This window comes from Hyperolius riggenbachi, chromosome 3 (assembly GCF_040937935.1).
Source record: "Hyperolius riggenbachi isolate aHypRig1 chromosome 3, aHypRig1.pri, whole genome shotgun sequence".
NCBI lineage: Eukaryota > Metazoa > Chordata > Amphibia > Anura > Hyperoliidae > Hyperolius > Hyperolius riggenbachi.
The window spans coordinates 261,516,370-261,539,130 of NC_090648.1; the positions used below are offsets into that span (position 1 = coordinate 261,516,370).

General features: G+C 41.5%; 1 protein-coding gene across 12 annotated transcripts in view; it reads right to left on the reverse strand.

Moving 5' to 3' along the window:
• Positions 1 to 22,761, reverse strand: part of SRPK2 (SRSF protein kinase 2) — a 212,137-nt gene that overhangs the window by 12,692 nt on the left and 176,684 nt on the right. For 7 of the 12 annotated variants that reach the window (XM_068276246.1, XM_068276247.1, XM_068276248.1 and 4 more), the window contains 4 exons: positions 20,526 to 20,630; positions 7,750 to 7,850; positions 7,560 to 7,667; positions 3,710 to 3,779 (listed from right to left, as the gene is read on the reverse strand). In XM_068276246.1, the coding sequence (XP_068132347.1) occupies positions 3,710 to 3,779; positions 7,560 to 7,667; positions 7,750 to 7,850; positions 20,526 to 20,630 (384 nt within the window). The remainder of the gene's footprint in view (positions 1 to 3,709; positions 3,780 to 7,559; positions 7,668 to 7,749; positions 7,851 to 20,525; positions 20,631 to 22,761) is intronic. The other 5 variants (XM_068276250.1, XM_068276257.1, XM_068276256.1 and 2 more) reach the window with 1 other exon arrangement.

The following is a 22,761-nucleotide window of genomic DNA, read 5'->3' on the forward strand; positions in this document are numbered from 1 at the left end:
TCACTTGTCAGAACATTGGTCCACAGCATTCAGCACCAACTGATAATCCTCCCATCAATGCAAGACTATATATTCTGCATCTACCAGTCTGCCAATAGGCACGCCAATGTACATGAGGCTATGGAATCATTTCATTCACAAATACGAGTGACTACAAATGAACAGGCTCTACAAGTGAGGGAACACTTGAAAACACTTATGTTTGGTCAGACATAATATGCTGGCTCTTCAAAACCGCTTATTTATTCTTCTGTATATTTCTTCTGCAATAATTCAGTATGCTTAAAAATCCTATTGAGATCCCCCTACTGCCAAAAAGGTTAAAAGGAACCAAAGGTAAGCGGAATAGGGAGGCTGGCATATTCATTTCCTTTTAAACAATGCAAATTATCTGGCTGTCCTGCTTCCTGACCATCTGCCTTTAAAGTGGACCTGAACTCTTGCACAAGACAGAAGGAAAACAGAGAAATGCACCCTGTATGTATTCTGAGCGTTTTAACCTGTCCCATTCATCTGTGACTAATCACAAGTGTAATTTGACATCTCAGATGTGTCAGTTGGCTGCCTCAGCAGAGAAGCTAATTTGTAAACACAGTATGTTAACAATATGTCTGCTTTCATGAAAGCAGGAAGTAGACACTGTAGATTTATTGCAGTATTTTTATCAGCTGTAACAAAAATGTTTTTCTTTCAAAATTATGCTGTTGCTTATCTTTTGGAGCAGAGAGGAAGTTCTGAGTTCAGATCTGCTTTAACACTTTTAGCCTAGCTGGATTAGCCGCACACTTGTTTCAGGTGTGCGATTCAGACAATACTGTTGTAAGACGATCAGCAGCACTGCCTGGCAATGGAAATTGCTCAAAGGGGTTCTCTTGCACTTTAAAAAAAAAAACCTCACTTATCTGGGGCTTCTATCGGCCCCCTGCAGCTGGAATGTCACGCACTGTCCTCCTCCGATCACCTGTTCCCTGCCGCCGACATCTGTATAATTATCTGCAAACTTGGCTCTCCAGCTGTTAAGGAACTAAAAGTCCCACAATGCATTGCGGGAGTCTGACAGCCACAGTTATGATTCATAAAGGCAAATGCATTGTGGGACTTGTAGTTCCTTAACAGCTGGAGAGCCAAGTTTGCAGATCACTGAACTAGACGAATAGCAGTGCGGCTGCGTGGCCGCGCTCGTCAGCAGGAGCTTACAGCGCAGGTGCAGTACAGGAAAACGTCGTACTGCACCTGTGCAGTAAGCTGCTGTGTGTGGGAGCTGCGCAGCCGCACTTCTATTCGTCTAGTTCAGGCATGGGCAAATTTGGCCCTCCAGCTGTTAAGGAACTACAAGTCCCACAATGCATTGCAGGAGTCTTACAGCCACAGTCATGACTCATAAAGGCAAATGCATTGTGGAACTTGTAGTTCCTTAACAGCTGGAGGGCCAAGTTTGCCCATGCCTGGTCTAGTTAGAGGAATAATTAGCCCAACGCGGCAGCGGGAAATGAGTGATCGGAGGAGGACAGCGGGGGACGTTCCAGATGCTGGGGGCTGATAGAAGCCGCAGGTAAGTGGCAGTTTTTGTTTTTTTAAAGTGCAAGAGAACCCCTTTAAAGGAAGCCTGAGATGAATCCAAAGTAAAAATGCATACATACCTGGTGCTTCCTCCAGCCCCCTTCGGTCTGATCGGTCCCTCAATGTCCTCCTCCACCTCCTGGATCCTGCGGTATGGCTTCCGGTAACTCCGGGAGTCGGGGCTTGCGCAGTGCACCTGTCTAAGTAACCGGGAGGATTGCAGAGGAACCAGGAGGTGGAGGAGGACATCAAGGGGCCGATCAGACCGAAGGGGGCTGGAGGAAGCACCAGGTATGTATGCATTTTTACTTTGGATTCATCTCAGGTACACTTTAAAGTGAACCCAAGGGGAGAGTGATATAGAGGCTGACATATTTATTATTATCCTTTTATATATTATCCAATACAAGTTGCTCATCCTCTGCTTCTAATACTTTCAGCCATAGACCCTGAACAAGCATATGCAGATCAGGTGTTTCTGACAATGTTAGATCTGACAAGATTAGCTGCATGCTTGTTTCTAATGTTACTGCAGCCAAATAGATCAACAGGTCAGCCAGACAACTAGTATTGTTCAAAAAGGAAATAAATATGTCTGCCTCCTTATCACTCTCACCTCAGGTTCACTTCAAAAATATATACATAAGGTCACCTGCAGGGGGCAGGCGAGTGACAGACAAGCCAGGGCAAAAGCCATTTCACCTCTGGACTGCTTATAAGTCTGTTCCCTGCACTCACCTTATCTTGCACCCTTTTATATCTGTTCCTGTAAATGTTTCTTTGTGTATGGATAATCCTTCACTCTTCATATTACATTGAAAGATTGTATCAGCAGAGCTTAGAAAGAAGGTTTGAGGGTCAGATCTGCATTGGGTTTTTTTTACCACCACTTCTTCCAGCAGAAGAAGTAGCCAGCTTGAATGTCCTACTGTCTTCTCTCCAACTGTTTCCTTTGCAACATTTCCAAATATGAAATCTGTATTTCTGTCGTTTATGAATAGAATGCTTACAGCACCCAAAACGGTATGTGGCCATTCATTGTCCTATCTACATCCAATCACTTGGAATAGTGACTTGCACATCTGCTAGCTGTGTGGCTTTCTAGTAAGTCATGAATAGTGGTTGGTGATGAAAGGAGGAGAAAACAAGACTGCGCTAGGCATTTTTTTTAATCGAAGTCAGAGGCCAATTCGATTACTCCATTCATAGAACCTGTCACTGTAAACGGCTACAGAATATATTACAACTAACACTTCTGCTGAGGTGTAGACACAGCATAATGTAATGCCAGTGCTTACTGTGTTATCCTTTCATATTAGATCCTGGGTAAACGTTTTAAATTAAATTGTTTAATTCCTCCAGATACACGGATTGACCATGAATGAAACATAGACCTCTCACACCATGAGGAATATATGGACTAGCAAAAAAGATTTAGGATTTGATTAGGATAGATACAGGTATGTGATTCAGACACTACTGATGCATGAACGACTAGCAGGACTGCCAGGCAACGGGTATTGTTCAAAAGGAAATAAATATGGCAGCCACCATATACTTCTCAGTTCAGGTGTCCTTTAAGGTTAATGTCACATGCGGTCTAGACTTGGCTACTGCCTCATCATGTCATAATGTGACTACAAAGCAGGAGTGGTGGATCTTTAAACTTCTCTGTGCTGCATAGCCCATCCAATGAAACAATAAATAGCAAACTACAAAAAGAATACAGGTCTGGACTAATAATGGCTTAAGAACATCACTGTTACGTAAATCCTCACATCACAAGTCACAGAGGTGTCATGTAACTTCTCTGTATTTGTGAGAAAAGGACCGTGTCTTCAAGCTCATTAAAGTAAAAATGGCTTTAACTAGAAAACTGGATTGAAATAAGGACTGTGGCTAAATGGCTCCAAGTTTACAGAATTAAAAAGATTGTAGCAGTATTAATAATGAAAGTATCCTAATACCCATCACCAATGTAAACAAGTCAGGTGTGTGTGTGTGTGTGTGTGTGTGTGTGTGTGTGTGTGTGTGTGTGTGTGTGTGTGTGTGTGTGTGTGTGTGTGTGTGTGTGTGTATATATATATATATATATATATATATATTATTATATAATTCCTGCCCACTCCCAGTGTTTCCGAGTACATACCTTCATCCCTGGAATAGTCTTCCCCAGAATGTGGTTCAAACAAATAGTCGCCTGTTGCAAGCTCAAATGCCTAAATGGGAAAAAGAACAAGTCACAGAAACTCTTAATGAACAACTTGCTTCCTGTAAGTGTCTGTCTTTTCTATGTAATGTTGTCCTTCATGATGTCTTCAAGAAAGATGGTTGAAGATTAAGCCTCTTGCCTTGCAATGTTAGCCACAATTTGCCAAAAGTTCACATATTTTCACTTAAGCCATAAGGGCCTATTTCCAAAGAGTAAGAAATCGCAATGTGAATTTTCGCATTAACACATATGACCACACACCTTTTTCTTTTGAATGAATTTTCGCATTTATACTGAGACCAATGCAGTTAAATGGAGAGGTTTCCACTGAATGCATTTTTTTCCCAAATGCATTGTGATACAGTAAAAACATGGACTGCATGCAGCAGATTTCTACCCCGCATGGGAATTGTGATTAATGAAAGTCAATGGTCCGCATGCAAATATTCACATTCAGTTTTCCCTGTTAACATGCTTCTTCCTGTGTAGTCAGAGTGATATATGGAGATTAAAAATTGGAATGCGGAAAAATAAACGTGCATTAAAAATGCACATAAAAACACGTTTTCCAAAATGCATTCAAATCGCATATGTGAATTTGGATGCAAAACACACGGTATACCAGTGGAAATAGACCCCAAGTTTCTCCCTAGGTACTCTAGTTTGCTTTAAATACAGACTGACAGGCAACCAAACTAGTCCTAATAACTGTATGCGATAGAGTCATTAGATCATACACTGCATTGCAGACAGACACCAATACAAACCACTCAATGTTGCATGAAGGTCTCTGCTAAATTGATGCCGTTATTTGAATATATATTACAGAAAAGTGTGCATTCTCTGCATTGCTGCTGTGAAGAGACTTCCCAATTTCTGTCGACTTTTAGGATATGGCCCCTATCCATTAACTGCCTATGCTTCTGAATATTAATGAAGAAACTCCTGGGACTGGCTTGAAACTACCATTAACCGACATCAGGACCAAACTTTGAGGCCCCTTTTATACTTGCATTGCAAGCGTGTGTTGCGTTACCCTGTTTTACTGTAGGGTAACGCAATGGCAATGCAAATCGATGGGGCCAAACACACTTACTGCATTACACCAGAAGTTACCGAATCTCCTCCGAAATGCCGCAAAGTCAGCAGCGCATTACCATATGACTTCTGCGGCGATGCAGCAGTGTAAGACGTCAATGGGCGACATAGAAGTTTCATTAAGGGAAGCACGGTGCGTAAACTTGGACTGGCAGGAATCCCAGGGACGTACTTCCTGCCCAACAGGGAGTAAGCCACTGAGGCGCTATGCATATGACCTTGTGTCGGTGCACTAGGCCACAGGGTCATGTTGGCCATTTTCTGCATTGTGGTGGGATGCGGCAGGAGCAGCACATCCCCACCGCAATGCAAAAAAGTAAGTGTAAAACTGGCCTCAATGCACAGCCAAAGCAATTTTTGTTGAGGTGCAGCAACAGCTCTCTCCAGCACCTAGAGGGTGCAGCATGGCATATAGCTTCTTTATTGTCCTAAATGAGAAGCCTCCTAGCTTTATCTACCATACTGCCATCAAAAGATTAACTCTTATGCTGGGCACCTCTGTTCACTGCAAGCCTCAACAATTTCCGTAGCATGGCAACACCATGTTTTAGGCATTTAATCATAACATTTTACACAACTAAACATAATTACAATACTGAAAATAACACAACAGTGTGACTACTACACCCCAAACAACTGATTTCAAGTTAGTTTTCCTTTTAAAAGTTTTTGTGCTAAAATCTCATTTGAAGTTACACTGAAGCGAAAAAAAAATATATGATATAATGAATTAGTTGTGTACTATGAATAATTACTAGAAGATTAGCAGCAAAGAAAATATTCTCATGTTTTTATTTTCAGGAATATAGTGTGTTTTCTAACATTGCATCATTCTCTAATATGTGCAGATTACACAACACTCTGCATTCAAAATGATTCTTTCAGAGCACTCTGTGAACTAATGACCTCTCCTCTGGCAGATAAAAAGAAAACTGTTCACTTACAGTTGAGATAATAAAAGTCAGAAGACAGCCCTCTCCACGACTTTGAAAGTCGTAGAGATTAATGGCTTTTTTGCATAGAGATAACAACTGGAGTTTCTTAACTCTTCCTGTATTAGAAACAATTACACTGATGTATTTGATCTTAATGTTTTATTTCTTAGCTGTGCTACACATACAAATCATAATATCATAATTTTTTTTTCGCTTCAGTGTCTCTTTAAGCCTTTTGCCACTGCATGCATTCAGATCTGATCTTCAGAATGCATGCATTTGGCCTATAGAGCTCCCTCTGCTGGAACAATAGAAATGATGGTGTGCCGTTTCCACTGCCGTCATCGCTATGCAATTTGTTTTTTCTCCAAATGCAAACACTGTGCTTTCTGCAATTGTGTTTGGGTTAAAGTGGGATTATACTCCCCAAAACTATAAACATTCATTAACTACTCAGTTATATAAACGAAAATTTAAAAAGAATTCCCACATATTCCGTGTGTAAAAAAAAAATCATTTTCACTGCAAAGAGCAGAAAGAGAAGCTTGCTTATCTCTGATCATCGTCAAATGTAATCAATGCAAGCTGAAGCTCTCCGAGGCATGTGTCTTCACTCTGCTGCCTCCTTTTCTGCTGAAGGGATTCAGCTGTTGCAGGGCGAGAAGTCTGTTCTTCAGAGGGGTAGGAGGGCAGAGTAAAGACACATTCCTCAGAACTTAATGCGGGCAATGGCCACATTTGACAATGACAAGAGATAATCAAGCTTCTCCTGCTCTCTGTAGTGAATTTAAAGGTTTTTACACACAAAATGTGTGGGAATACTTCCAAATGTTATTTTATGTAACAGAGTTGTGACTGAAATTTTAATTTGGGAAGTATAATCCTACTGTAAAGAATACGAATGCGCAAAAAAAAAGGAAACCGTACAAGGTGCTATGCAATTTCCCAGATTACACTTTTTAACCTCTTGCTGACCGCATCACGCCGGTGGGCGTGGCCGCGGCGGCAGCCCCAGGACCGCCTAACGCCGTTTGGCGTAAAGTCCTGGGGCCAGCTAATGCAGGAGATCGCGCGCGCATCTCCTGCTTGGGGGGCGGACCTCCGCCCCGCCTTCAGTCTCCGAGCGGGTTAGACGGCGTGATCGCCGTCTATTTACATGTACAGCGGATCAGCAGCAGCGCTGTACTGCCTATGACAGTTGATCGCCATAATTGGCTGGCTGTGGGGAGGGAGGGAGGGAAGTTATTCAAAGAAACAGTGTTTTTTTTTTTATTAAAAAATACTAACAATAATATTTATTAAAAAAAAAAAATAACGTTGGGGGGAGCAATCAGACCCCACCAACAGAGAGCTCTGTTGGTGGGGAGAAAAGGGGGGGGGGGAGAGAAATCACTTGTGTGCTGTGTTGTGCGGCCCTGCAGCTTTACCTTAAAGCTACAGTGGCCTATTTTACTAAAAATGGCCTGGTCACTAGGGGGGTTTAGCACTGCGGTCCTCAAGAGGTTAATTGTGCTAATGAAATGAAACATTGTAATAACACAAACACAATTGCACTGTGAAAAATTCAAAATAACATGGAACTATACTGTAAAATGTGTCAAAATTTGAATAAATTGCATTGTTGTGCAGTTGCAGCCGGAATGTTCAATGGAAAATGGTCCTTAATACTAGTCTACTTCCCACAACTACTAAGGACACGCCTTACGCCGAGGATGGTGACAAATCATGTCTCACAACAAACAGACATTTCTTACCATACAGGCAGTGCTCCATATATCAGCAGGAGTGCTATAACCAGCTCCTATGAGGACTTCTATAGAGCGATACTGTCTTGTCTGTATGTCCTCAGTGAAGTGTTTGTGCTACACAAAGAGAATAGTGTATTATGAATAACAGCTATAGATGTATGAGACAATTTCAGGAAAATGATGGATATATACATACCACCCAGCAAGCATTTCCAAGATCTGCAATTTTAACTCTAATATTGTCTGCGTTTCTTGGGTCCAGTGGGTTCACCAGGAGGTCGGCAGCACGTGTTTTATCTGAGGCAATTAACGAAATATAGCATCAGTGTTCATATACAACCCCTCATCTTGTCCCCCCCCCCCCCCCCCACACACACACACACATTCCCGTTAGATTGTAAGCTCGCAAGGGCAGGGCTCTTTCCCCCTTTTGTGTCTTGAAAAATATACATTTTATTTATCATGTTACTTTTATCACTGTCATTACCAATTCTGTATTCTGTATTTTGTATCATTTTTGTATTTTGTCACTAATTATGTATCTTCTATATTGGTGTACACTATTGTCTTTATTATTATGTACCCCATGTTCGTTTCTTACTTTGTACAGCGCCACGGAATATGTTGGCGCTTTATAAATCAATAATAGTAATATCCACAATTTTCAAAGGAAAAGGAATGACCTGAACTGGCAACATAGGTGAGATCATTTAAGTGGGTGACAGAATGGTAATAAAACGTTAATGTTCAATTTATTGTAATATGGTAACAATTGAAATACTGATTTGGCAGTTGCAAATCTTGCCAAAATGTTGATGACCCGATGTAACTTGTGGAACACAAATAAAAATCTGTCTAAAGGTGGCCACACACCATACAATAAAATGATCCGATTTTACAGCAATTCGATAAAAACGTTCGGATCTCCCGAAAAAAATCGAAAGCTTTTTTTCATTCGACTGAAAAATCCGATCGGATTTCCCCTTTTCTTCAATTTTTATCGATCCAGAATGCCTGATATTTTTCTTCAATCTTCCTAAAGATTGTATGGTGTGTGGTAGATTGCCAATTTGTTAATATACACACCCTAGCAATTTTCTCAGAGTTTCTAATCATTTATATCATGATTGGGGGAAAAAAAAAAAAAAAAAAAAAAAAAAATCGAACATAGGTGTGTGGTACATTGGTCCTATTTTTGAAATGTTACAATCAGTCAGAAAGACCACTTTACTTACAGTAAAGTCTTTTCCAGTAGTCATGAGGACAGCACCCCTGGATGAGACTTGTCTCCCTCCCCACTGTGGACAGGAAACTGTTAAAAGAAGAATTTGCATAAGCAATAGGCAGCCACATATAAGATACTACACCTGCCACAGTACCTCAGTTAATAAAAAGATGACACGGACATTTAATGATGCTTACACAAATTTATTTCTCTTTACTACCCAAATAAGGGCGGGTTGCAGGGGTGCTGTCCTCATGACTACTGGAAAATACTTTACCGTAAGTAAAGTGGTCTTTCCCAGAACGTCATTTCGGACAGCACCCCTGGATGAGACGATATACAAGAGTTAAAACCTTAGGGTGGGACCACAGGTTGCAAAACTTTCCTTCTGAAGGATAAACCTGCAGAGGCAGATACATTAAAGAGAATCTGTATTGTTAAAATCGCACAAAAGTAAACATACCAGTGCGTTAGGGGACATCTATTACCCTCTGACACAATTTCGCCGCTCCTCGCCACATTAAAAGTGGTTAAAAACAGTTTTAAAAAGTTTGTTTATAAACAAACAAAATGGCCACCAAAACAGGAAGTAGGTTGATGTACAGCATGTCCACACATAGAAAATACATCCATACACAAGCAGGCTGTATACAGCCTTCCTTTTGAATCTCAAGAGATCATTTGTGTGTTTCTTTCCCCCTGTTCTCATGCACTGAAGTTTCAGGCTGCTTGTTTCTTCCTGCAAACAGCTTTGCCCTTGTCTGTAATTCTTCAGTATGTGAAAGCCCAGCCAGCTCAGAGGACGATTTATCCAGCTTGTAAAAGATAAGAGAGAAGAGAGAAGCTGCTCTAATCCTAAATAACACACAGGCAGTGTGCATAGAGGGGCCTGGAAGGGGGAGTTCATAGCAGAACCACAAAACTGAAGAACTTGGCAGCCTTCCAGACACAGGCCGACAAGTCTGACAGGGGAAGGATACATTGATTTATTACAGGGACAGTGATAGTATAAAGTGCTGCAGTAAGCCAGAACACATTAGAATAGCTTTTTGAACTTGTAGGATGATAAAAAAACAGGATGCAATTTTTGTTACGGAGTCTCTTTAAGGCGATAGTGCTTTACAAACGTATTGTGACTTGACCAGGTCGCAGCTCTGCAGATCTGATCTATAGAGGCCCCTTGCCCTCTCTGCCCAAGAAGTCGAAATTCCTCTTGTGGAATGAGCCATGATAGAATTTAATTGCTTCCCCTGTGTCTGATATGCTGATGAAATAGCCCCCCAAAAAATTATAATCTGTGTAGGATTTAATTAAGGAAGATTTCTCCCAATTAATGATCCAACCTAGATCTTGTAGTAAGACTATTGTCGTAACAATCTGATCTCTTACCGAATTGGGAGATGTCCACCAAAACAGAAAATCATCAAGGTAACCCAAAATGTTAACTTTTCTCTGTCTAAGTGTAGCCAGAACCCCAGACATTACCGTCATAAACAACCCTGGAGCTGAGGATAATCCGAAGGGCAAAGCATTAAACTGATAAATTCTTACCTCTTCCTCCATCTGGATGGCAAACCTTAAGTATTATTGAGAAGACAGATGCATCGGTAATTGAAGATACGCATCTTTTCAGTCTAGAAAGGCTAGGAAATCGTCCTTCTGTAAGAGATGAATAATAGATTAAATCCATCCTGAATTTTCTGTATTTTACCTTCTGGTTTAGACTCTTTAAATTTAGTATGAACCGATAATTTCCCTGTAGCTCCTTTAGTAGAAAAACACAGGGCAATAGAATCCCTGTCCTCTGACATTTCGGTACTTCTCGAATTACTCTTTTTTTTTTCCCTAAACAGGGAAAGGACTTCCGATTGTAGGGCTGAAAACTTTATTTGGTCCTGCAAGCGGGGAGTAATGCAAAAGTCCTGAAAAGGAGGCTGGCTGAACTCTATTCTGTATTCCTCCAAAAAACCACCTTAACGGCTCTTTCCCACTAAGACGTTGCGTTAGATGCGACGCTAAGGCCACATAACGTGCCCCCAACGCAACGCATGTGAGCTTTGAAGTTGGACGCCATTTAGAGCCACGTTATGCGTCTCTTGATGCGTCTGTGATGCGTACTTTTTGACGCATACTATCGGACGAAAACGGCGCATGCGGCAAAAGACTGTGGAGAGCACGTGATCGGATAAACTCCGCATCATGTGGTCCTGCCAGCCAATAAGCAGCCGCTCCAGGAAGTTAAAGAGACTCTGTAACAATTTTTTCAGCCTTAGTTCTTCTATCTTATAAGTTCCTATGCCTGATCTAATGTGCTGGGGCTTACTGCAGTCTTTCCTAACTGCACTGTCTCTGTAATAAATCAATGTATCTTTCCTCTGTCCTGTTTGTCGGGCTAAGGCTTTGAATGTGTGGAATGTGCAGGGCTGCTTGTCATTGGATAGAAGCGATACACACCCTCTGCAGGCCCCCTGCACACTGAATGACTCACACACTCTGTATATGTGAACCTATTAGGAGCTGGTTAGTTTGTTTGTAAACACTGCCTAAAACTGTTAATTACAAGCCAGGATTGCAGCAGAGAGTGGCAGAAACAGCACAGAGGGGCACAGGAGAAAATAAGGAATAGAATGGTATGCTTTTTAGTGTAAGAATATTAGAGTACAGATTCTCTTTAACACTGCAGTGCATATTAATTAGTCATGTGGCTGGCCACAACAGCGGACTCTCCCCTCTCCTGCAAGAAAAAAAACAAAAACACACATTATTGAGCATATGCAAACAGTCTAATGCGGCTAAAACCGTGTATAACGCACAGCATGATACACTTTCTTTAAACGGACAGCGTTACACTAACACAACGTGGACACTGAACAGCCCATTGATTTTTCATTACTGTGAGCTGGGCTGCGTTACAAGCTGCTCTAACCTGCGCCTGTAACGTCCCACTGTGAAAGAAGCCTAAAAAAACAATATTGTGTGCACTGTAGTTGCCATGTTTTGAAATTTGCAATTCTCCATCTCACTGGAATACTAGCATCATTGCTTATCTGACTTCTTGGTAAAAGTGAAGTTGGGCTTAGGCTTCTGTGACTTGTAGGGAGCCCATCTCCTGCCCTTAGAGGACTAGGGATCTGACTCATTCTTAGAAGAGGGACGAAAGGACCGTTTACTTTGAAAAGGTCCTTTCTTAAAGGAATACTATCAATACCCAAGTGTTCTAAAATGACAATGTACAAATAATGTCTAAGTTGCTGTGTAAACATTTTCCTACCTTTCATGTTAAATATCAGAGGCAAAAGCTGTAATTTATTGAGGGTAGGATTAGCTATATTGGAAAAAATCAATTGCAGAAGGGGTGTCTGCTTCAATGCACAGCCAAAGTTGCATATCGGACTACAGAAAGCAAATATCAAACAAACTCTGAAAGCAAAAAACAGTATGAAAAGCTGTGACAATTAGTTACATTTCCTCTGCTCTCTACAGACACTTCAGTCCGAAACACAGGACACAGAAGCTGCAGCTGTTCTCTCTGTCACACACAGAGTTACACAGAGTTAACTGATCAAGTGTGAGGGGAATTTACCCTCTCCTCATGGCTCAGAGTCAGTTTTGTCAGTAAAGTTTGTCAGTAAAAGTATTCTGATAACAGTAAACAAAGAGGTTGCTACTAAAATGTATGTGTATGTGAATCGATAGTATGAGTGAAAGAGAAAAAGCTGGTGGCACTAGATGGAGATCAGAGGAGGATGGCTACTACTGGAGTGTCACCTAAAGTTACGTGCGCATCATGTAGATTACTTATATCATCAGAAGAAAAGAGTTGAGGCACTGTAACTTGCAAAGGTACATTTACTCACAGTATACAGACAGCGGAAATGCGGTGGGGGTGACGAGGCCTGACAGCTGTTTCGCTTAAAATAAGCTTCCTCAGAGGCCAAAGGTATGTACTTTAAGCGAAACAGCTGTCAGGCCTCGTCACCCCCACCGCATTTCCGCTGTCTGTATACTGTGAGTAAATGTACCTTTGCAAGTTACAGTGCCTCAACTCTTTTCTTCTGATGATATAATGAATCGATAGTATTCCTTTAACAGGAATATTTATCTATTTTTTTAATGTGTGTGTCTGCCGTTCTGTCTAGAGGGTCGTCTAACTGACTCAAACAGCAGACCCCCTTCACAAGGTACACCACATAACTTGATTTTGAAGAATTGTCATCATTCCAAGTTTTTACCCATACACCTCTTCTGGCTGAATTAACTAATGCCGTAGTTCTGGCCGTAAGTTTAACGTATCATCTGAAGCGTCCACTAGATAATTGGAAGCATTCCAAACTTTAGTGAAATCATTCAAAATTTCCCAGAAATCCTCAAAAAAGTAGGTCAGTTTTGTTTGATACCGTTGAAAAATATGGATCTAATTTAGGCGGGGCTCCCCAAAACCCTGATCTTCAGGAGAAAGATAACATTTAGATAATGATCTGGGCCCCCTTTTCCTAGATTATCCCACTCTTTCTTAATCCTAATCTTAAGAGTAGCATGGACTGGAATAAGCCGAGAATGAGGATCCGCCAAACTCTCATACATTTGATCCAAAGGTGTCAAAGATTTCTGCTCAGACTTAATACCCAATTGTCTCATGCATAGCCATTAGTAAGTCTTTCATTAATTCAGGAGAAAAACATTTCGGTTAGGGCTCTTTTCCACTATGAAATGCGATCGCAACCGCATTTGCGATCCCAATCGCACTTCAATTTCCACTATGCGATTGCGCTACTATACTTATAGTACAGCTACAACGCAGGAGGATGACGATTGTGCTTTGCCCAAATCGCATCGCAATCAGATTGCACTAATGGAAATTGCTGCTGCAGTTTTCATTAGTTTAACATACCTCGCGATCAGAATCAAATCGTAACTCGCAGGGTAGTGAAAAAAAGGCCCTTATAATCTTTCTCCTAGTTTATAGTAATTCTCTTTGCACAGAGAAAATGTATCAAAGGAGGCAGCCCCAGCATTCCTTTACATGTGCATTTTTGTTTAAATTGCCTCTCCTTGCCCTGAATCTGTCTAGTTCTTCTAAACAATCTATTTAATTGCTGCAGCTTAGAAGAACTTCAAGAATGTTACACATGCAGGCTTTCTGATGTGAAATTTATCTGAAAACAGGTACCCAAGGGGTTAAAAACACAGCCCGGGTATTTTGGGATGCAGTTCTGCTCTCACTGCAGCTGCCTGGGAGGTTGCATTAGCTTGCCTGTTATTGCTGGCTTATCGCCTTCTCTAAACAGCCAGGGTTTCTCTGCTCACATTCGCCTGCTCTAATCTTTATGAATTAACCTTCAGTGACATGTGATAATCTCCGCACAAGGCGATAATTTCCCGCACCTGCTCAGGAATTCTAGATTTTCATGCGGATACAGGTTTTATGAATGCACACTTTGCTAAATGGTGGGTAAAGTCAGCTGTTTTGAGCATAATCGCATGCAGGAATGCTCTATGAATAGAGGCCTATGTCTCTTGGAAGCAGGAGGCATAGTTGGAGGTGCAGACAACATAGGAGATGATGGATTAGCTAGAACAGGCAGATAAGCCATAGCAGTACTAGTCCCAGGCCTATCTGAAGCAGCTGAGGCGGTAGAAGCAATAGCAGAATCTTTAATTTCCTATTGCTGTGGACCTTCTCTGTACAATACTGGCACAATTTCCATTCAGAGTTGCCAATCCATGCTGACTGGACTAGACTGGAGTAGAAGAAGTTTCAGACTTTTCAACCTTCTCAGTCTTATGTCTTTTGGGGTATAAAACATAATAAACGATAGCCAGCCATTAGACAAATCCCTCTATACATAACATACATCCAGCCAAGCAGAAGAAACATAACCACATCTACTTGCCAGAGAGGGATTCTGGGCAGTTTTAGCAGATTGTGCAGGAGCTGACCCAGAGGCGTCATCCATGATCCCAGCCACAAACCAGAGTGCATCATGGACTCTACAAACTTATACCTGTGCTGCTGATTTGATGCAGCTGATCTAATTATGCATGCGGCCCCTGCCGGCTAAGCATATGCTTAATCAGCTTCTTACCTTAAGGAATCAGCTGTATGCTGATTCCTAATCACCGCCGCGGCCCCTGCCGCCCGGCTCAGACTTCAGATCACGCAGGACGCCAGCGCGTGACTACTTCCGGTTCAACCGGAAGTGAACTCTCTCCAACGCACGCACCTGCGCGCATAAAGTTGCTGCCTCCAATGGAGAAGCCTCCTCCACGCTGCAGGGCTCCGACTGTTCACTGAACAGCGCTGCTTGGAGCCCTGGAAAACGCTGCCCCTGCCGCCTGACAAGGATGGCACTCCTGGAGACCTCTCCCATGCATCCCGTCCGGGACAGGAAACTAAACTGAGGTACTGTGGCAGGTGTAGTATCTTATATGTGGCTGCCTATTGCTTATGCAAATTCTTTTTTTAACAGTTTCCTGTCCACAGTGGGGAGGGAGACAAGTCTCATCCAGGGGTGCTGTCCGAAACGACGTTCTAGTAAAAAATTGATTGCAATTCTTAAATTGAACAGATATTTAAAAAATTGTATGGTGTGTGGCCACCTTAATGGTGGCCATACATGGTACAATTTTTCATTTTTTTTGATTAGATAATTTAGTTTGATTATTCCGTTAGATCGAATATAAAGATTTTTTCCAGCATGTCCGATCTGATTTTTTTCGAAAAAAACGGGATAATCGTTCGAATTTCTTGATCGAATTTACTTTCATTCGATTCGATCATTTATATCAAAAAAACAGGATAATCGAACGTTTTTATTGTACCGTGTATGGCCACCATAAGGTAGAAGATTTAGGGCCCATTCACACTGGGGATCAAGATTGCAATGTTTTTTAACAAATCAATCACGTTCGCTCTAAAACCACGAAAAACACTGGATGCATCACGATTTCATTTCACACGAATCACGAGTGATCGCTGCAGTGAGATCACCGCCATATTTAATTACCCTAGCGCTTTTCAAAGTGCTAGCGATTCCGTAATCTGCAGAAAAAAGGCCCGCAAATTGTACCAGTGTGAATGGGCCCTTAGGAATACAGGGATAAGCACAAATTCACAAAGTCTGTGGACCTGTAACATAAAACTTCACTTTTATTAGAGTTTCAAAAACCAGGGGTGGGATAAGGGTGGCTAGTGTGTACCCAGTGGAGGGCTTTGTGCATGAAGTACTATTGTGCGAAGGATGGTGGCTTGTGTGTGTGGTGAGGAAGTTATATACCCCTATGTAATGTGCATTGTACTGATCTCTGTGATCAGCACATCTAAACTTTATCCAGTATGTTTAACCCTACTGGCGGTCTATTAAAAACCGCCAGGGGGCAGCAGAGCAGTTTTTTTTTTTTTTTTTAAATCCTCCGGCGATCTCCGATCAGGAAATCCCGTTCAAAGAACGGCGGCACGGCAAGGCGACGATCGGAGTGCACACGCAGCTAGCAAAGTGCTAGCTGCGTGTTGCAAAAACAAAACAAAAAAAATTTATGCAAATCGCCCCAGCAGGGCCTGAGAAATTCTCCTGCGCGGCATAGCCCGTGCTCAGCACGGGCTTACCGCCAGGGAGCTTAGGCTCCAACTGCCACATGTAAAATCTCAGGGGCTGGGGGTGATTGTTGTCTCACTGCCTCATTTGCTAACCCCTTTATCCACTGAGTATTTATCGTATCAGTGTCTCAACTCCACTACCCTCTAGATTGTAAGCTCGCAAGGGCAGGGTCCACCGCCTTTTGTAGATTCTTTATTTAAAAATGCGTGTAGCAAAAGTGAATCATGCTGTAACATGTTTCCCCAAAAATAAAACAGGGGCTTATAATACTTTTTGTTCCAAAAAATGTGTTCGGGCTTATTTTCAGGGGATGTCTTATTTTTCCATGAACAACCTACATTAATTCTTGAATTTAAAACCAAAAGCAATTTATTCATGTCATCACATTCTGGAACATCACAACTCTCCAAACCCAGAATTCCATTTCTTGTGACCATTTCCTTTTTCTATGTACACTAATCTACATCTACCAAGAGGTCGGCACCTGCCAACCCTTATTGCTAGGGCCGCGTGGGGTCTTTTCAGTGCGATTCTTTTGGGGATGTCTGTTTACCTTGGTGAAGGGTCTATCTGTTCTGCTGCATTTTTATTGCCAATTGATTAAGCTTTTTTGCATGTATGCCTTAGCTGCCTAGACACGGTTTAGATTAACTTTTATAAACTGTAACTAGGGCTTGTATTTTGAGCATACTCAAAAATCACGAAAACCCATGCTAGGGCTTATTTTTAGAGAAAGAGTAAGTATGTGGTGTAACCTTGTGCAATAATAAACTGCAAAAAAATTTGTAGTAACTGTTGACCAGTTCTGCACATCAAATTATATAAATTTTAACCCACTTCGCTATACAGAACAGTTCAGCTCTTGCATGTTTTCCAACAAGCTCAGCTTCAGGTCAGAAGTTCCAGATCCAACAGATTTTGAATACTATGAACAGATTGTGTAGGTAAGAGCTCCTACAAGTAGTAAGTGGTAAAAATTGGCCAATTCAACTTGAATGCAAGTACTCATCTGAAGTTTCCCATATCCCCACTTATGACTACGTCATATTCATCTTGTATCTACAGCTGGAAAATCCCAGCTATATCTACACCCCATCTCAGTCAGGTCTGAGGGTACATACACACACAACCAATTTTGATTGGGCAATTTTACCACTTCCATAGAGTATGATGGTCAACGGAAGTGGTAAAATTGGCTAGTACTCTTAGCCTTGTGCAAAGCAGTGCAACAGTGGAGACTGCCTACCATTGGGGCAAACAAGATCCAGTACAAGTAAGCCGAATGTAAACATGAAGGCAGCTTATGATGATATTTCCTTATAGCTGCGGAATCAAATATTAAATCCCTCAAATTTTTGTAAAATAAACCAACCGTACATTTACTTTTTCAAAGCCTTCTATAAAAGCAAATGTGTCTATTAATAACTTTACAACTAGCAGAGCCATGCTCATTATAAAAACACCAGATGGCTATGAACAAATAATAAAACGTTATTAATAGTACAAATGATAAAACAGGGGAGTGATGTAAACCTTCCTCTGCAGCTGATTTACAGTTAACAAGTCAGACAGCTGATGTGATCACAGACTGTGCAAAGCAGCTTATTATACATTTCAAGAGGCAGAAAGACAGGAAGTATCACCTGTATCATTTATGGATCAAGAAAACCAAGTCATTTCTGAACGAATTAACCAAACTAATTGTTTTGCATTGTATTGTGGTAATTTCCTGTACAATGCAACACGGATAGGAAGATTTTGGGGGAGGTTTGTTTTATATATTTTATTAAAACAGCACTCAGATCCCTTTAAGGGGTCAGAGCCTGCCAGTCTTAGATTGGTTAACTTGGTGGGTGGAAGAGGAGGGAACCGGAGGGTTATAGGATAGAACATACAGCAAGCCTGCCTTGTCATGGCAAAAAATTTGACTAAAAGGCACATTTTTGAAGGAAAGATTCAAGGATCTGTCTTGGGTAAGGTATACCTTTAATGCCCCACACTGGTGGCAGGATCAGGCACCGGTGCTCAGTTCATACAGAATAGCTCTTTTAGTTAGAGAGCTGAAACTACAACCCAGGAACTCAGGCATCTGTACTTTTTACCCATATAAACTAGTCATACTTCACAAATCAGCACTTTAAAAGACACCTGAAGCGAGAGCGAGAGGTGGTATCTGCAATATTTTTTTTAAGCAATACCAAACCAATTCCCTGACTATCCTGCTGACTCTCTGCCTTTAATACTTTTAGCCATTGACCCTGAAAAAGCATGCAGCAGATCAGGTGTTTTGCCATTTTTGTCAAATCTGATTAACTGTATGCTTGTTTCCGGTGTGATTCAGACACTACTATAGCCAAACAGATCAGCAGGGTTGCCAGGTATTTAATCACTTGAGGACCATAGGCTTACACCCCCCTAGTGACCAGGCTATGTTTCACTAATTAGGCCACTGCAGCTTTAAGGGCTCGCTGCAGGGCCGCACAACTCAGCACACAAGTGATTCCCCCCCCCCTTTTCCGCCCACCAACAGAGCTCTCTGTTGGTGGGCTCTGATCCCTGATCCCCACCCTCCTTTCCCGCACTAGCCAGCTTCAACCTATGACAGCGGATCGCTCCTAAGCCTGCCAGGGGGACAGCAATGTCACACGTAGATCGCAGCACCGTACCATGTAAATTGACAGTGGTTTCGCCATCTAACAGTCTCCTAGCACCAAACACTCCCCCAGGACTTGACGCTAATCGGCATTAGGCGGTCCTGGGGGAGCCACCGCATTCACGCCCATCGGCGTGACACGGTCGTTAGGAAGTTAAAAGGAAATAAATATGGCAGCCTCCATATAGGTCTTGCTTCAGGTTCCCTTTAACAATAATGTTCAGCAAGACAAACATTCAAGGGGAACACGCAGCTACTATGACATACAGTGCAGGAGAGATGCTGGAAATATAATTCCTGTACCCATATACAGTATGTAAAGTGGTTTGAAACTGACATAACATTCAATAAAAATGTGTTTTGCTACTTTTTATTACCCATTCAGTCACCATATTTGTTTTTGTGCACATTTGCCGATTTACAAATTACAAAGTTCTCAAATTATAGTTTGTGCACACCCCACCTCAGAAGAAGCTTGGCGTTTAGCCTAGCGAAACGGTCGTAAGGCCGTGCACCAGCGGCGCCCATAGCTGCCACCTCCCACCACCCAGGTACAGCAATTGGATCTATTTTACATATGATTCTCTCATGCATGTCAGTTTGCATTGCACATTTGCCTTTTTGCACAAGTTTTTGCATTTTTGTCTGCTGTAAATAAACTATATTGCCAGACTTTCTTTTTCTCCTAAGGACTTTGTCGCAATGTATTGCTTTAGTCTTGAGCACATAGTTCTTGAACCTGGATGGTGAAACACAGAATTTATTAACCCAGTGAACCCCGAGTGCCTGCCTGTTCTCCCAATACTCAAATTATAGTTTATCTGCTCTGAAAGCTGCCATTGCATTTTATTCATAAATTTTAATATAAATACAGCAGATACCTAGTGATGAATTTCTGTGTTTGTGTCTGCTTGTCAGCTTGTTACAGACAATGCTGTCTGTAACTAATTATCCTTTGTGTACAGTCCTCTGTTGATACAATGTTATCACCTCGGATCACAAGCTAAAAGGTACATACACACATCGAATTTTCGCAAACGACCCGTCGTTTGGAAGTCCAAGTCCAGTCTTATCAGCTGAACGGAATGTACACACGCTCGATTTGACGTCCAAACGACCGGTAGTTTGCGAAAATCCGACGTGTGTATGTACCTTAAAAGTTTGGATCACAAGCTTCCACTGCAGAATGAAGTGCTGTGTTTAACTGTTTGAATGCTGTTCAGCTTAAATTTTATTTTTGCTCATAGTTTAAGGCTTTAAATCTTTTAGAGCAAAGAAGAAAGTTTCAGACCATTTTAAAGATGATCATAAATAAAAAACCAATCAGCTGGAAAGTCTTAATTATCACTCATTAAACACAGTCTATAAGTGCATTTAACATGTGGATACTGGTTAACATTTTCCTTTAATAACTCCCTTGAAGAATTACACATGCAGAAAACGTATCGAGTGCTTTGTATAATTAGGAGGCTCTTTCAATGGCCCAATTGCTTTACCTTTGATATCTTCTCTCTGCTGATCTGCTGTGTGTACTCTAGTTGTCACAGTTCCTGGTGATCTTGGTTCAGTAGATCCAGGATTACTCAGTAAGGCTGTTATACCTGCCATAGCCACAAACAATTAATCTCTCTTAGTGAGGAGGAGACTAGCTGGGTAAAGTGGTTTTCTCTGTGCTGGGGGATGAACTTCCACTCTCCAACTAATAATGATCTTATGGATGGAACCAGGCAGGTACTTTCATAAAATTTATTGCAAAAAGCGCAACAGTGCAATCCACAAAACATTGTGCATTACCAATTAAAGTACACCTGAAGTGACATGGGCTCTGATTCATCAAACAGTAATAAGATTCATCATGCGCCAAATTTTACCAATACTAACTTCAGGGGAGCACCACCTGTTAACCTATTAGGGCAACACCTGCATGCATCATGCTGCACACGCATAGCTATGCACACAGTATTCCTGTAACGCATGTGGTGCTAATGTGTTAACAAGTGCTGATCCCCTGGTGTTAGTACCAGTAAAATACTGCACACGGCAATCTAACCACTGTTTGGTAAAGCAGGGCCATGATGAGATAAACATTGGTACATATAGCACTAGCCTTACTAATGGTCTAAAGTACTTTTATGTTCTCTAACAGAGCAAGTGTTAAAAAAATAGAGTTGTTATTGATGCAAATTAGCATGTGGAACCACTTGCCCAATTCACTCATTTTCTGAAAAAGTAAATAGAAGCCAAAAGGGCTTCATCTGAGAGAGAAAAGGCTTCAGACAAGGTACAGTGCTGGAAAGTTAAAAGGGTAACTGTTTGTTTGTGTTTTAGCTTGCAAAGCAGATTTGTCACATCTGCTGTATAGATTTCAGTCTTAAAGGGAACCTGAAGTGAGAGGTATATGGGGGGCTGCTATATTAATTTCCTTTTAAGCAATACCAGAAGCCTGCCAATCTTGCTGATCCTATGCCAGTAATACTTTTAGCCATAGACCCTGAACAAGCATGCAGATCAAAGGTTTCTAATAAATATCTGACTTGATTAGCTACATGCTTGTTTCAAGTGTGTGACTCAGATACTACAACAACCAAAATAGCCGAGATCAGAAGGACTGCCAGGTAACTGGTATTGTTTAAAAGGAAATAAATATGGCAGCCTTCATATAACTCTCACTTCGGGTTCCCTTTAAAATGAAGTCATTAAACAGAAAATAAATATGACACCCAGTTCAATGTTCTATTTAACTTTAGTAAAAAACACATAGAATGGACCATCTCATTGTATTTTTACTCCAGGTTTGCTTTAATGCAAATTTTCTATCACATGCATTAAACATTGGGAGGCTGACCTAAGGCCACATTTACAGTGACAACAGGAACGCAACACAAACAATGGAAACCGCGGCGCAGCATGTTATGCTCGTATTGCTTTGGGTACAGTGAAGCATACCATCAATTAAAAGTATGCTTCGCCTTCTGTTAACGTATGCATTTACCTGCATCTAGTGCGTTACGGTACCGCAATGCTCCCGCCACACTGTGAACGTCGCATAGGTGGTGCATTGCAGTGTGGTAAGCAGAGTTACAAAGCAGCTGTTACACCGCACAGCTATGAACGTGGCCTTATATTAACATTCTGAATTAAGTAACGCAATCATTTGGATGTTGGATAATTTTAACACAATATAAAAAACTCTTTTTGCTACATAAATATTTATTCCTTCAGATTTGTTATCAAAAGTAAAATCTCTGGTCATCTGCAAATGTAATAATTGCCGGCTGAAGCACTCTGCATGTGTCTTCATTCTGCCTCCCTCTGCTGAATGGACAAATCGCTCTTGCAGCACCTGAGCAACTTCAGCAGAAAAGGAGAGGGGCAGAGTGGAGGCTATGATTCAATGAAGAAATTAAACTGGCACTAGATGCGGCTGGGGGAGTAATTGTATGCCTTTCTAGCTTCTGAGGAAGCCTTTATTTCATGAAACAGCTGTCAGGCTTGCACCCCCATTGCATACCACTATGTTTGTTGCAAGCCATGATAAAAAGGTACTAATTGCAGGACACTGCGACTCGTTCCTTTCTACAATTACGGGCAGAGTGAAGACACAAGCACAGGGAGATTCTTGCATTTGTCGGTGACCAAAGATAAGGAAGCTTTTACTGCTTTTTGCAGTGAACATATAACACAGGGAATACTCGGGAACGCTTTCACATGTTTTTTATGTAACTAGGGCCT